The sequence below is a fragment of the Carcharodon carcharias genome, chromosome 4, assembly GCF_017639515.1.
Source record: "Carcharodon carcharias isolate sCarCar2 chromosome 4, sCarCar2.pri, whole genome shotgun sequence".
NCBI lineage: Eukaryota > Metazoa > Chordata > Chondrichthyes > Lamniformes > Lamnidae > Carcharodon > Carcharodon carcharias.
In genome coordinates, this window is record NC_054470.1 from 153,590,411 (window position 1) to 153,606,432 (window position 16,022).

At 39.9% G+C, this 16,022-nt stretch overlaps 1 protein-coding gene across 1 annotated transcript in view; it reads left to right on the forward strand.

The window, feature by feature from the left end:
* Positions 1-16,022, forward strand: part of LOC121276798 (transcription factor TFIIIB component B'' homolog) — a 134,781-nt gene that overhangs the window by 34,471 nt on the left and 84,288 nt on the right. Inside the window, exons 4-7 of the mRNA XM_041185343.1 lie at positions 10,340-10,449; positions 10,605-10,655; positions 11,021-11,143; positions 12,522-12,655. Coding sequence (XP_041041277.1) covers positions 10,340-10,449; positions 10,605-10,655; positions 11,021-11,143; positions 12,522-12,655 — 418 coding nt within the window. The remainder of the gene's footprint in view (positions 1-10,339; positions 10,450-10,604; positions 10,656-11,020; positions 11,144-12,521; positions 12,656-16,022) is intronic.

Below are 16,022 nucleotides of genomic sequence, written 5' to 3' on the forward strand. Positions count from 1 at the left end.
GGAGGATGGATTAGCCAGGAACTAATGAAAAGATCCCCAGGAAATTTATAATGCGAGGAATTCCAAATGGCCTCAGCAAACCTTTGTGTTGGTTCCTGGGAAAGTGAATGAACCTTCAAGGTTTCAGAAGTTAAGGGAACTCTCGTGGGAAAGTTAAAAAGCAAAATTGAAGTTTATGGCATAAATCATTAAGAGTTACTGTTTTACTAGGCTTACTTTGATTCTTTTTGACATACAATGTTTTTGTTTAAGAACCATGCCACAAGATTTCATGTTTCTTTGGTTAATTTTTTTCTTTATTCTTTCATGGGATGCAGGCATTGTTCGCAAGGGCAGCATTTATTGCCCATCCTTAATGACCCTTAAACTGAGTGGCTTCCTAGTCCATTCAGAGGGCAGTTAAAAGTCAACCACATTGTGCTGGTCTGGAGTCACATAGGTCAGACCAGGTAAGGATGGCAGATTTCCTTCCTAAAGGACATTAGGGAACTAGATGGGCTTTTACAACAAAACGATGATAGTGGTCATGGTCACCATTATTGAGACTATCTTTAGATTCCAGATTTATTAATTGAATTAAAATTCCACCCACTGTCATGATGGGATTTGAACCCATGTCCCCAAAGCATTTGCCTGGGCTTCTGGATTATTGGTCCAGTGACATGACCACTACGCCACCATTTCCCCATGGTTGCTGGATGTTCAAATTTCTCCTTTAAATATTAACAGCCCCTAATAGTATCATGACAATATTGTCATAATTGAAAGCATCTAAATCAAAATGTTGAAACGTTAGTTGATGAATGGTTGCATGCTATCAATGTCCAACTCTGTAAGCACAATGAGCTTGGACATTATGCATCTATCACAACCTGTAATAAGTAACGCACCATCAAAATAACAGCAACTGTAGAAATCAGAACAAATGAGAAATGTCAAGATTGAGTCACCACTAAAAACACACGACACAAATAAAACCCTCTGGGATCCTGGTGTATTATACCCCCCTCATCTTTCTTGACCTCTCTGTAGCCTTTCACATGGTTGACCTCACCAAATTCCTCCATTGTCCAGTTGTGTGGGGCTGCCTTTGCTTGGTTTTATTCTTACCCGTTGTAATCTGAGCATTTCCAGCAGTTACTCCTCTTCTGACCTTTGAATCTTCTAAAAGGTCCTCTCCTTAGTCCTATCTTTTTATCATCTACATCCTGACCCTCAGTAACCTTATCTGAAGACATCATCCAGAGCTATCTCTGCCATGTCTGGAACTCTTTTTAAACTACTCTCCTGCTTTAAGGGCCTCCATAAATCCTGCATAAGAACATGACATAAATAAATAGGAGCAGGAGTTGGCCATTTGGCTCCTCAAGCTTGCTCCACCATTCAGTCAGATCATGGCTGATCTGATTGTAGCCTTAACTCTTCTTTCCTGCCTGCCCCCCCCCATATCCTTTGACTCCCCTGTTGATCAAAAATCTGTATAACTCAGCCTTGAATATATGAATGACCCAGCCTGCACTGTTCTGTGGCATAGAGAATTCCAAAGATTAATGACTTTGAGGGAAGAAAATTCTTCTCATCCTCACCTTAAAATGGCAGACCCTTATTTTAAGCTGTGCCCTCTAGTTCTAGATTCCCATAGAAATTAGGGAAAGCATCCTCTCAGCATCTACTCTATCAAGTCCTCTCAGAATCTGTCATGTTTCAAAAGGATCACCTCTGATTCTTCTAAACTTCTAGACTAGCAGGGGTTTGGGAACCTGAGTGGGGAGACACAAGAGAGGGAAACAAAGATAGGAATGAAAGATGGAAAAGTAGAAAGGAAAATTGGAAGGCAGAGGAGATGACGGCTAGCAGCAAATAGGGCCATAGTACAAAAAATATGTTTAAAACTGTTAAAAAGACAAGTCTAAAGACACTGTATCTGAATGCATGGCGCAGTCGCAATAAGGTTGATGAATTGACAGTGCAAATAGATTTAAATGGGTGTGATGTGATTAAGATTACAGAGACATAGCTGCAGGGTGACCAATGCTGGGAACTGAATATCCAAGGGTACTCAATATATAGGAAGGACAGGCAAAAAGGAAAAGGAGATGGCATAGCATTGTTAGTTAAGGATGAATTCAGTACAATAGTGAGAAAGGATATTGGCTCAGATAATCTGGATGTAGCTTCAGTATGGGTGAAGTTAAGAAGCAACAAGGGGTGGAAAACATTAGTGAGAGTTGTCCAAAGGCCTCTAAACAGTAGTGGTAAGGCAGGGGATGACATTAAACAGGAAATGAGAGATGCATGTAACAAGAATGCTATAGTAATCATGGGTGACTTTAATCTACATATTAGACTGGGCAATCCAAATTAGCAATAATACTGCGATGGATGAATTCCTGGAGTTTGTACGAGATGGTTCTTTAGACCAGCATGTCGAGGAACTGACTAGGGAACAGGCTATCCTATATTTGGTATTGTGCAATAAGAAAGGGTTAATTAATAATCTTGTTGTGCAGAGTCCTTTAGGGAACGGTGACCATAACAGGATAGAATTCATCATTTGGATTGAAAGTGAAGTAGTCTGATCTGAAACTAGGGTCCTAAATCTTAACAATGGAAGCTACGATGGTATGAGGTGCTAGTTGGCTAAGATAGATTGGGGAACTTCATTAAAAGGCATGACAGTGGATAGGCAATAGCTAATATTTAAGGAACAAATGTTTGCATTGCAATAGTTATGGATTCCATTCTGGCACAAAAACACATCAGGAAAAGTGGCCCACCATGGCTAACAAAAGAAATTAGATCCAAACAGGAGCCATGTAAAGTTGCTAGAAAAAATAGCATGTCTGAGGCTTGGGAGCAGTTTAGAATTCAGCAAAGGAGGACCCAGAGATTGATTAAGATGGGAAAATAGAGCATGAGAGTAAACTTGCAAAGAACATAAAAGCAGACTGTAAAAGCTTCTGTACGTATGTAAAGAGAAAACGATTAATGAAGACAAATGTAGGCCCCTTACAGTCTGAAATGGGAGAACTTATAATAGAGAACAAGGAAATGGCAGAGCAATTAAACAACTACTTTGATTTTGTCTTCACAGAGGAAGACACAACTTTCCAGAAATGCTAGGGAACCAAAGGGCTAGTGAGAAGGAGGGATTGAAGGAAATTAGTATTATTAAAACGATAGTGCTGGAGAAATTAATGGGACTGAAACATAGAAACTAGGAGCAGGAGTAGGCCATTCTGCCCTTCGAGCCTGCTCCGCCATTCATTATGATCATGGCTGATCATCCAACTCAATAGCCTGCTCCCGCTTTCTCCCCATACCTTTTGATCCCTTTCGCCCCAAGAGCTATATCTAACTCCTTCTTGAAAACATACAATGTTTTGGTCTCAACTACTTTCTGTGGTAGCAAATTCTACAGGCTCACCACTCTCTGGGTGAAGAACCTTCTCCTCATCTCAGTCCTAAATGGTCTGCCCCATATCCTGAGACTGTGGCCCCTGTTCTGGTCTCCCCCACCATCGGGAACGTCCATCCTGTCTAGTCCTGTTAGAATTTTATAGGTTTCTATGAGATCCCTTCTCATTCTTCTGAACTCTAGTGAACACAATCCTAATTGACTCAATCTCTCCCCATGTGTCAGTCCCGCCATCCCAGGAATCAGTCTGGTACACCTTCGCCGCACTCCCTCTAAAGCATGTCCATCCTTCCTCAGATATGGAGACCAAAACTGCACACAATATTCCAGGTGTGGTCTCACCAAGGCCCTGTACAATTGCTGCAAGACATTCCTGTTCCTGTACTCGAATCCTCTGGCTATGAAGGCCAACATACCATTTGCCTTCTTTACCGCCTACTGCACCTGCATGCTTACCTTCAGCGACTGGTGTACAAGGCCACCCAGGTCTCGTTGCATATTCCCCTCTCTCAATTTATCGCCGTTCAGATAATAATCTGCCTTCCTGTTTTTGCTACCAAAATGGATAACCTCACATTTATCCACATTATACTGCATCTGCCATGCATTTGCCCACTCACTCAGCTTGCTCATATCACACTGAAACATCTGTGCATCCTCCTCACAGCTCACCCTCCCACCCAGCTTTGTGTCATCTGCAAATTTGGAGATATTACATTTAATTCCTTCATCTAAATCGTTAATATATATTGTGAATAACTGGGGTCCCAGCACCGATCCCTGTGGTACCTCAATAGTCACTGCCTGCCATTCGGAAAAAGACCTGGTTATTCCTACTCTTTGTTTTCTGTCTGCCAACCAGTTTTCTATCCATCTCAATACACTACCCCCAATCCCACGTGCTTTAATTTTACATGCCAATCTCTTATGTGGGACTTTTGTTGAAAGCCTTCTGAAAGTCCAAATAAACCACATCCACTGACTCCCCCTCATCAACTCTACTAGTTACATCCTCGAAAAATTCCAGTAGATTTGTCAAGCATGGACCCTAGAATTTTCCCCACCACCAACGTCAGGCTGACTGGTCTATAATTCCCTGTTTTCTCTCTGCCTCCCTTTTTAAATAGTGGGGTTACATTAACTACCCTCCAAGAGTCTATAGACTCTTGAAAGATGACCATCAATGCATCCACTATTTCTAGGGCCACTTCCTTAAGTATTCTGGGATGTAGATTATCAGGCCCTGAGGATTTATCGGCCTTCAGCCCCATCAATTTCCCCAGTGCCATTTCCCTACTAATACTGATTTCTTTCAGTTCCTCCCTCTCACTAAACCCTGTGTTCCCCAACATTTTTGATATGTTATTAGTGTCCTTCAATTTCATTCGCAGGCCCTGAAAGCCGATAAATCCCCAGGGCCTGAAAATCCACATCACAGGGTACTAAAGGAGGTGGCCATGGAAATAGTGGATGTATTGGTTGTCATCTTCCAAAATTCTGTAGATTTTGGAATAGTCCCAATAGATTGGAAGGTGGCAAATGTAACCCCACTATTTTAAAAAGGAGAGAGGCAGAAAACAGCGGATTATAGACCTGTTAGCCTAGCATCAGTAGTAGGGAAAATTCTAGTCTACCATAAAGGATGTGATAACAGGACACTTAGAAAATATCAATGAGATTTATGAAAGAGAAATCATGTTTGACAAATCTACTAGAGCTTTTTAAGGGTGTAACTAGTAGAATAGATAAGAGACAACCAATGGCTGTGGTGTATTTGGATTTTCCGAAAGCTTTTGATTAAGTCCCACATAAGAGGTTAGTTTGTAATTGGTTAATTGGGTGTAATATATTGGCATGGATTGAGAATTGGTTAGCAGACAGGAAACAGAGTAGGAATAAATGGGTCTTTTTCAGAGAGGCAGGTGGTGACTAGTGGCATGCCGCAGGGATCACAGTACTTGGGCTACAGGTATTCACAATATATATCAATGATTTGGATGAGGGAACCAAATGTAATATTTCCAAGTTTGCTGATAACACGAAATTTGGTGGGAATGTGAGCGGTGAGGAGAGTGTTAAGCGGCTTCAAGGTGACTTAGGCTGAGTGAGTGGGCAAATACATGGCAGATGCAGTATAACATGGATATGTGTGAAGTTATCCACTTTGGTAGCAAAGACAGAATGGTAGCGTGTTATTTAAATGGTGATAGATTGGGAAATGTTGATGTACAAAGGGACCTGGGTGTCCTTGTACACCAATCACTGAAAGCAAGCATGCAGGTACAGCAAGCAGTTAAGAAGGCAAGTAGTATGTTGGCCTTCATTGTGAGAGGACTTGAGTACAGGAGTAAAGATGTCCTACTGCAGCTGTGTACAGGGCCTTGGTGAGACCACACCTGTGTACCGTTTGGCCGTCTTACCTAAGAAAGGATATACTTGCCATAGAGGGAGTGCAGTGAAGGTTCACCAGACTGATTACTGCATGGCAGGATTATCATATGAGGAAAGATTGGGCTGACTGTATATAATATTATTGGAAACTATTGTTCTTTTAAAAGAGAGGTTTAGTAAGTGGGTGTGTCTTAATTGGGTTAAAGCCAGCTAGCCTGGGTGCTTTGATGTGTACTAGTTTTGATATGTAAGAGAGATAGTGTGCATTTGCATTTTTTGAATAAAGCATTCAAGACATGGGGTGAAAACTGATGCCTTTCCTGCAGCAACCAAGTAATATGTTTATGTTACTAATAAAATTGTACTATGAAAGCGGTTTTATTGTTATAAGAGGCTGGTGATACAATGAGAATTTACATTCAATGGGCGGTGGTAGGTATAACTTCAGTTTTTGGGTGTATAGGGTAGAGACAATGTGAGATCAACAGCAGCTGTAGGCCTCCAACTGTCTCCACAGGAACCAAAGTGAAAAGAACTTCATTTTGAATTTGTCAGGTGAAAATGCTTGTCTGATGTCTGGTTAAGTCTGTGGGTTGTTGTTGCTTTAATGGTGATTAGTTTAGGAATTTGTTAAAAGTTATTATAGCAGTAATTTGTAACCATGTGTATATATATTTTAACCTGTGTAAATTAATAAAATGTTTAATTTAGTTTAATGTAAAACCTCGAAAACTGATGGCTTGATTCCTGAATTTAGAGTCACATCTCAAACATAACACTTAAAATTATAGGTAATGACAGTTGTTAAAGTTTCCTTCACCAGACTGATTACTGCATGGCAGGATTATCGTATGAGGAAATAACTCCACTTTACCAACTGCATCGGTCATAACATCTGTATTCACTGGAGTTTAGAAGAATGAGAGAGGATCTCATTGTAATGTATAAAATTCTGACAAGGCTGGACAGATTGGATATAGGGATGATGTGTCCTATGGCTGGGGTGTCTAGAAGAAGGGATCACTGTCTCAGGACATGGGATATGCCATTTAGGACTGAATTGAGGAGAAACTTCTTCACTCAGGTTGGTGAATCTGTGGAATCCTTTGCCACAGAAGGCTGTGGAGGCCAAGTCACTGAATATATTTAAGGAGGAAATGGATTTCAGGACTCTAAAGGCGTCAGGGGTATGGGGAGAGAGTTCGAGAATGATTTTGAGATAGACGATCAGCCATGATCATATTGAATGATGGAGCAGGCTCGAAGGGCAGAATGACCTACTCCTCCTATTTCTATGTTTCTAACCTGCTCAACCATTCCTCATAAGGCAGCCCCCTCATCCCAGGAAACAGCTGAGTGACCCTTCTCTGAACTGCCTCCAATGCAATTATATCTGTCCTTAAGTAAAGAGACCAAAACTGCGCACAATACTCGAGGTGTCCTCTCACCAATGGCCTATTCAGTTTTAGCAAGACTTTTCTACTTTAATACTCCATCCTCCTTGCTATATAGGCCAACATTCCCTTTGCCTTCTCAATTACTTGCTGTACTTACATGTACCTAACTTTGTGATTCATGTATGAGGACTCCCAGTTCCCTCTGTATCACTTCATTCTGTAGTTTCCATTTAAATAATATTCTGCTTTTCTATTCTTCCTGCCAATGTGGACAACCTTTTTTGCATGTTTTATTTGGTCTGTCAAATTTTTGCCTACTGAATTAACCGATCAATATCCCTTTGCAGACTCTTTATTATCCTCCTCACAACTTGCTTTTTAATTTTTTCAAAGTTAGCAAATTTGGCTGCAATACCATTAGTCTCTTCATGCAAGTCATTAATATAGATCATAAATAGTTGAGGCCCAGCACTGATCCCTGTGGCACTCCACTAATTATAGTTTGCCAAGTTGAAAATGACCCATTTATCCCAGCACTCTGTTTCCTGTTAGCCAATCCTCTCTCCATGCTAATATATCAGCCCCACACCATGAGGTCTTACCTTTTATGTGGCACTTTATCTAATGCCTTTTGGAAATTCAAAAACTATATTTACTGTTCCCCTATCATCCAGCCTGTTTGTTACATCTTCAAAGAACTGAAATAAAGTTTTCAAACACTATTTCCTTTCCATAAAACCATGTTAATGTTGCTTAATTGCATAATGATTTTCTAAATGTCCTGCTGTTACTACCTTAATAATGGATTCTAGCATTTTCCCAAAGGCAGATGTTACGCTAACTGGTCTATAGTTTTTTATCCTACTTTTTTAAATTAAGTATTTAATCACCCCTCCTAATATCTCTTCCTTTACATTGGATCAATTTTATTTGAGTATGCTACTGTTAAGAGCCTTCTGCCATTTTCCTATGTTAAAGGTGCTATATAAATGTGAGTTAGTGTTATAAAGCCCAAATATTGCAATTCAAAATGATAAACAAAGTGACTCAAAGTGGAAACCCTTAATACAAATTTTAATGATTAGTTTTTGTTGTGTTGTGGACCGGGTTGTGAGAGATTTTTGATTAGCTTAGGTTTTTGGGATGCATAACTTGTACATCTGAATCCCACAATCATAAATTAATTTACCAATACCTATCTTAATAAAGATATATATTTTTGAGGCTTTAACCATAATAGGTAGACCATGAGACTTCAGTGCTGAAATTAGATGAAGGTTTTTTTGAAAATGGAATAATGAAGTCATACATAAGACTACTGATGCAGAAGTTTTAGATTGAATAGATTCTAGTTGAGAAATGTAATATAGAAGGTGAAGTTTAAATAACTAAGCCAATTCTTTCCAACTCACAAATGGCACGATCATGACATAGTGGGGAAAAATGGAGTAGAGGTCGAAGATCAGCCATGATCTGTTTGAATGGCACAGCAGGCTTAACTGTCCGAATGGTCTACTCCTGCTCCTATTTCCTATGTTCCTATCTGTAGACTTAAGCAACCTTTAGAGTTAACAGTTCTTTTGACTTGCCACCTTTCCCCAATAGACATCTTACAGAGGATATGTCTATCCTTTCTGATATGAGACTGGCTAGCAAAGATGCCTCTCTGAACCTCCACTTAACCCCTAAATTGCCATTACCTCATCCCGAATTGGGCCTGTTGTAACTTAACAATTGGCCTATTTTATTACTGAATTATTTTCATTGGATTTTGCCACCTCCGTGCATTGTTCCATTGTATCCTCTAATGGGACAGTTCACAATGCTTCCTATATCTGATTTTGTACAAATCTCCATAAAAGTAAGGATATTATGCTTCAGTTATATAGGGCATTGGTGAGACTGCATCTCGAATACTGTATGCAGCTTTGTTCTCCTTATTTAAGGGAAAGATGTAAAAGCGTTGGAGGCAGTTCAGAGGAGGTTTACTCGATTGATATCTGGAATGAGGGGTGGGTTGTCCTATGAGGAAAGTTTGGATAGGCTGGGCTTGTTTCCACTGGAGTTTAGAGGAGTGAAGGGTGGCTTGACTGAAGTATATAAGATCTTGAATGGCCTTGACAAGCTGGACATCGACAGGATGTTTCCTCTTGTGGATGAGTCCAGAACTAGGGGGCATTGTTTTAAAATTAGGAGTTCCCCTTGTCGGACAGAAATGAGGAGAATTTTTTTCTCTGGTTGTGCGACTTTTGGACCCCTCTGCCTCGGAAGGTGGTGGATGCGGGGTCACTGAATATTTTTAAGGACGAGGTAGATAGATTCTTGTTAGGCAAAGGAATCAAAGGTTATCGGGGATAGATGGAAATGCGGAACGTGAAACACAAACAGTTCAGCCATGATCTTAATGAATGGATGGAGCAACCTCGAGGGGCCAAAATGCTCCTATTTCCTGTGTTCAAAATACAGATGGTAATAAGGAAAAGAGGTTAAAAAAAGTAAAACAAAATTTAAACTTTTGAATACTCATTAGCTTATGAAGGAATGAAACGTCACAATTTTTCAGGGTCAGGGAGATTGTCTGGTTGCTATGATCAGTTGTCACAGTTTAAAAATTCAAACTCGTGAGTTCATTATCCCTAACTTTTACTGACACTTTTAGTGGGAAATAAGTGGGCAACTACTGCCACTTCATGCTTTGCATTGACACTGTGAGTACCATTGGAGCACAACCTGTGGAGGAGTGGGGTATCTCTAATACAAGTTCTGGGTTTACACATTTAATTGTGTGTGCTGATGCCAGAGGTTGTTGTCCATTTTATGGTGAGTCTTGTTAACCTCACCGTTACTATCCATGCATAATTTGGACCAATGTGAACTGTATAATTGAAGCACCACGCCACAGGGGTCCTGGTGTGATCCAGTAGTTAACTTGTGATTCCAATTGTTCATATATTATGTGACCCAGTGCACTTTGTATTTAAATGTAGCATCACAGCAGGCACATTTGGTATTTTCTGTTTATTCTTTTCTCTACATCGTGATTGATATATCGCAACCCATGTTGTCCTTTTTAACTTATTTTTCTGGTAATGATGCATTGTTACCCAATTTTTCTTCTTTTGGGCCATTGCAGAAAGCTCGCAGAGAAACAATTCCAATTTGGGAAACCGGTAGCCCCCCAGAACGTACTAAAATGACAATGAGAGACTTCATCTATTACTTGCCTGATACAAATCCAATGCTGTAAGTGGCCTGGTGATATTCTAAGTATATTTATTATATAATATTCCTGATAGAATGCATTTTAATGGCATGAAATTAGCCTTTTCATACTACATTTATTGTTTATGTGCAAGTAATATGAAGTTTTAATGTTATTTGAATGCAACTCCTTACAGATCTTCATTTGAAGATGAAAAAAGACCACCTCTCCCAGTTCTAACCAAAGAGTGAGTATATGTTCAACCATTTACAAAAATAAGCTTCGTTTTAAAATTAATGCTTTTAGAAAGTCATTGATGTCTTGGTGATTTTCACCAGTTTTTCACTTACCAAGTTTTAACAAAGGAATTTTAAATTAATAATAAAACACTGTTTTTGGTAATGGTGTGAATTTAGTTTTCTGGGATCTGTTGAATCAATGATAAAAATTAAAAATAAACACAATGATTGAAGGATAGAAAATAAGAGCATTTCCCAGTCATCATCACCACATTTATTATTAATGATTCTTAAATTTCCCATTGTCATGACAATTGTAGTGTGAAAGAGTTTAGACTGACATTCACAGTATATCTTGCTATTTATATTGTAGGCCAGAAGAGGGAACCGTTAATTCCCCACCTAATGAGGATGAAGATGAAGAATCTGATGATGCAGTTTTGGGTCCACGAGTCAAAGTAGCTGAAGATGGCTCTATTATTATTGATGAAGAAAGGTAAGACCGCAATACTAAAACATTTATGATTTAAACGCTTTGCCTTGTATTAGCAGGTCATCAATTAGAATTATCTTAAATGAATGAACATGAACAATGATGTTCGGTAATAATTCAAGTATTTTGGTCTAGGGCCTAGTTCCCTGTGTCAAAACTACTCAGTGACCTTGGTTTAAAATCAATGTTGTTTATTTATTCTGTAGCTTTGTAGATTCAAGGGGGCTTTAAATTGGCTTACCCACCTTGGCAGTGGGCAAGTTTTTAGAGGTGATAAATCAGAACAACAATTAACAGTCACTTGAACAGTGCAGATTATTAAGAAAAGCCAGCATGGATTTTTTAAAGGCAAATAGTGGTTAATTATTTCTGAAGAAGAATCATATTTAGCTCCATATTAATTCTGTTTCTCTCTTCATAGATGTTGCCAGACCTGCTGAGTATTTCCAGCACTCTATTTTTATTTCAGATTTCCAGCATCCACAGTATTTTGCGTTTATTTTCATGTTTAATCATCTCGATTGAATTTTTTGATGAGGCAACGGAGGGGATTGATGAGGGTAATGTAGTTGATGTGGTGTGCATGGACTTCCAAAAGGTGTTTGATCAAGTGCCATATAATGGACTATTCAGCATAGTTGAAGCCTATAGAATAAAAAGGAAAGTTACATTTCAGTGGAACGTAGCAACAGAAATAGGCCATTCAACTCCTCGAGCCTGCTTGACCATTCAATCAGCCAGTGGATAATCTATATCTCAAATCCATTTACTTGTCATTAATCCATCATCCCTTGATAACTTAACTGAAAAAAAAACTCTATTGATCTTGATTTTGTACATTTTTTTTACCCAAAATCCATAGCCTTTTTGGGAAGGGGGTTCCAAATTTCCACCACTTGTGTGATTACACCAATTTGAAGATTATACACTCTTGTTTTAGATTCACCTACTTGTAACTACCCTGTTTGACCCTTTAGCAGTCACCTGTCTATCATTTGAATGCAAGGTGCAATACAAGCCAACTTTATACAACCTGTACACGTAATTGACCCCTTTAAGCCATGGTATCATATTGGTGATTCCAAGGCTTCGGGTACAGATTTCCTGAGATTCAGTGCTTAGAACTGAGTGTAGTATTCCAGTGCTGACCAGTGCTCTTGAACTGTAGCATCACTTGCTCAGTTATGAATTCCACCCAATAAATTTAGTCTTTGCAACAAGCACAGCAATAAATGAGAGAATATGCATTGATTGTTCACGGCAGAACATAGTAGGCTGTGTTTTGTAATGGAGGGAGATCATATTGTGTTGTTTTAAGCTTGCAATAATTTTCTGTGGAATACAAATTTATTTGTTTTATTTTTCTTGAAACAAAAAATAGTTTAACGGTTGAGGTTTTGAGGAAGAAGGGACCTAATATAGTTGAAGAAAATGATCCTATTTTTGAGCGTGGCTCTCAAACAACCTATTCCAGTTTTAGGAAGAGCACCCACTCAAAGCCATGGTCCAATAAAGGTATGTATGAAACAAGTTTAACGGCTTATTTAGAAAAAATGGTTTTGCTCTTTGCTCACTTAAGCTGTATTTAAAAGGAAACAAAACTGTTGAACTTCCTTCTTCAAATTTTACTTTTGGACTTTTCCTGATGGTAAAAAAAATTGTTAAAAAATAATCCAATTTCCAGTGTGCTGCATTCCAACTTCATTAAATTGCTTAGAGTCAAATATTTCACGCATTTCAAGGAGCTGTCAATATTCACAACTAAAACTGTTATTAGTTGAAGAAATGCATCCATTTTTATTTGTGCACATCATTTGTTTTCCAGTTTAGCTAATTTTTTTTCAGTTTTATCCTACATAAACAATTATTGCAGCACCATCCTTTGCTGCAAAATGGAGGTTCATAGTTGGTCCCAACCATCCCTACCTTTGAAAGTACAGTCATGTAGTTGATAGTGTAGTACAGGATTGATAATTACTGTCAGTGAATAAAAGTGTTATGGCTGGTCCCTAGTTCACATAATCTTTAAGAGAAATTTACTTTTTTAAAGTTAATCTTTCACGTGAATATACATCTCCACACTAAAAGTCTCATTGGACCTGTGTTGCCCCCATACTATTTTGGCAGAAAGTTGATATCTGGTGGGATAGCTTAAGGAGGATCTTAAAGGCCAAGAAGAAAATGGAGAGGTGAAGAGGTTTAGGTAGGGAAATCCTGGAGTGTGGGGCCTAGTCAGCTGAAGGCACAGTTGCCAGGTGTAATAGGCCAGAGTCAACGGTACAGAGAGTTTAGGGGTGGTTATAAGACTGGACTAGAGGAGGTTTCAGAGATGTAAAGTCATTAAATAATTTGAATACAAGGATAAAAATTTTGCATTTGAGGATGATCAGAAGCCAATGCCGGTCAGCAAAGAGGAGGATGTTAAGCAAGTGACATTGTTGTGTGACAGGATATGGAAAACAGAATTTTTGATACAATATGGGAGAAGAATTATGATGAGTTAAAGTTGGAAGATGTGGCATCAACCAGCATTACAATATTTGAGTCTGGAGATGACAAAGGCATGAATGAGGTTTTATTGGATGATAGGCTGGAGCGTGGAGCCGGATGCAGGTGATGTTGTGGAGGTGGAAATTGGCAGTCTAAATAATCATCAAAATATGGAGTCAGAAGCTTAGCTTGGGTGCCAAACAAGACAATAAGGTTAAGACAGTGAACACAGAATGGGCTGCAAGATTTGGAGTTTGTAGTGAGGGCATAAGACGATACTTTGCAAGAGAAGGCTGGCTGATGGACAAAGAGTTTAACTATACAGAGACAGACTTTGAGGAGGACGAGCTAGAGTAATGCACCATGCTTAAAATCCTGCTACGCAATTTACATATCAAATTGAATGTTATTGCTGGTCTATTTTAGCAATATGCAGTATTGATAAAAGGTGACACCAGGAGGACCCAGAACAGGGAGGGTTGAAGGTGTTTTTTCTTATTGGTTCATGAATATGAGCATTGCTGGCTTGGCCAGCATTTATTGCCCATCCCTAATTGCCCTTGAGAAGGTGGTGGTGAGCTGCCTTCTTGAACTGCTGCAGTCCATGTGTCGGTACATCCACAGTGTTGTTAGGGAGGGAGTTCCAGGATTTTGACCCAGCGACAGTGAATGAACGGCGATATATTTCCAAGTCGGGATGGTAAGTGGCTTGGAGGGGAACTTGCAGGTGTTCCCGTGTGTCTGCTGTCCTTGTCCTTCCACATTTTAGTGGCAGTGGGTTTGAAAGGTGCTGCTTAAGGAAGCTTGGTGAGTTCCAGCAGTGCATCTTGTAGATGGTACACAGTGCTGCCACTGTTCATTGGTGGTGAAGCGAGTGAATGTTTGTGGATGGGGTGCCAATCAAGCGGGCTGCTTTGTCTTGGATGGTGTCAAGCTTCTTGAGTGTTGTTGGAGCTGCACTCATCCAGGCAAGTGGAGAGTATTCCATTACACCCCTGACTCGTGCCTTGTTGATGGTGGACAGGCTTTGGGGAGTCGGGAGATGAGTTACCCACCACAGGATTCCTAGCCTCTGACCTGTTCTTGTAGCCACAGTATTTATATGTCCAGTTCAGTTTCTGGTCAATGGTAACCCCCAGGATGTTGATAGTGGGCGATTCAGCGATGGTAATGCTCGCACTGTCTCCTCATTCCCTTTGATCCCTTTTGCCCCAAGAACTATATTTAATTCCTTCTTGAAAATATACAATGTTTTGGCCTCAACTACTCTCTGTGGTAGTGAATTCCACAGGCTCACCACTCTCTAGGTGAAGAAATTGCTCCTCATCTCAGTCCTAAACGGTCTACCCCATATCCTCAGACTGTGACCTCTGGTTCTGGGCTCCTCTACCATCGGGAACATCTTTCCTGCATCTACCCTAAATAGTCCTGTTAGAATTTTATAGGTTTCTATGAGATCCCCCCTTCATTCTTCTGAACTCCAGTGAATATAATCCTAACCGACTCAATCTCTCCTCATATGTCAGTCCCGCCATCCCAAGAACCAGTCTGGTAAACCTTCGCTGCACTCCCTCTATATCAAGTACATCTTTCCTCAGATAAGGTGACCAAAACTGCACACAATATTCCAGGTGTGGTCTCACCAAGGCCCTGTATATTGCAGCAAGACATCCCTGCTCCTGTACTCGAATCCTCTGGCTATGAAGGCCAACATACCATTTGCCTTCTTTACTGCCTACAGCACCTGCATGCTTACCTTCAGTGACTGGTGTACGAGGACACCCAAGTCTCATTGCACATTCCCCTCTTTCAATTTGTAGCCATTCAGATAATAATCTGCCTTCCTGTTTTTGCCACCAAAGTGGATAATCTCACATTTATCCACATTATGCTGCATCTGCCATGCATTTGCCCACTCACTCAGCTTATCCAAATCACACTGAAGCATCTCTGCATCCACAGCTCACCCTCCCACCCAGCTTTGTGTCATCTGCAAATTTGGAGATATTACATTTAGTTCCCTCATCTAAATCATTAATATATATTGTGAATAGCTGGGGTCCCAGTACCGATCCCTGTGGTACCCCACTAGTTACTGCCTGCCATTCGGAAAAAGACCTGTTTATTCCTACTCTTTGTTTCCTCTCTGCCAACCAGTTTTCTATCCATCTCAATACACTATCCCCAATCCCATGCGCTTTAATTTTGCACGCTAATCTCTATGTGAGATGTTGTCGAAAGCCTTCTGAAAGTCCAAATAAACCACATCCACTGACTCCCCCTCATCAACTCTACCTGTTACATCCTTTGAAAATTTCCAATAGATTTGTCAAGCATGATTTCCCTTTCGTAAATCCATGCTGACTCTGTCCTATCCTGACACTGTTTTCCA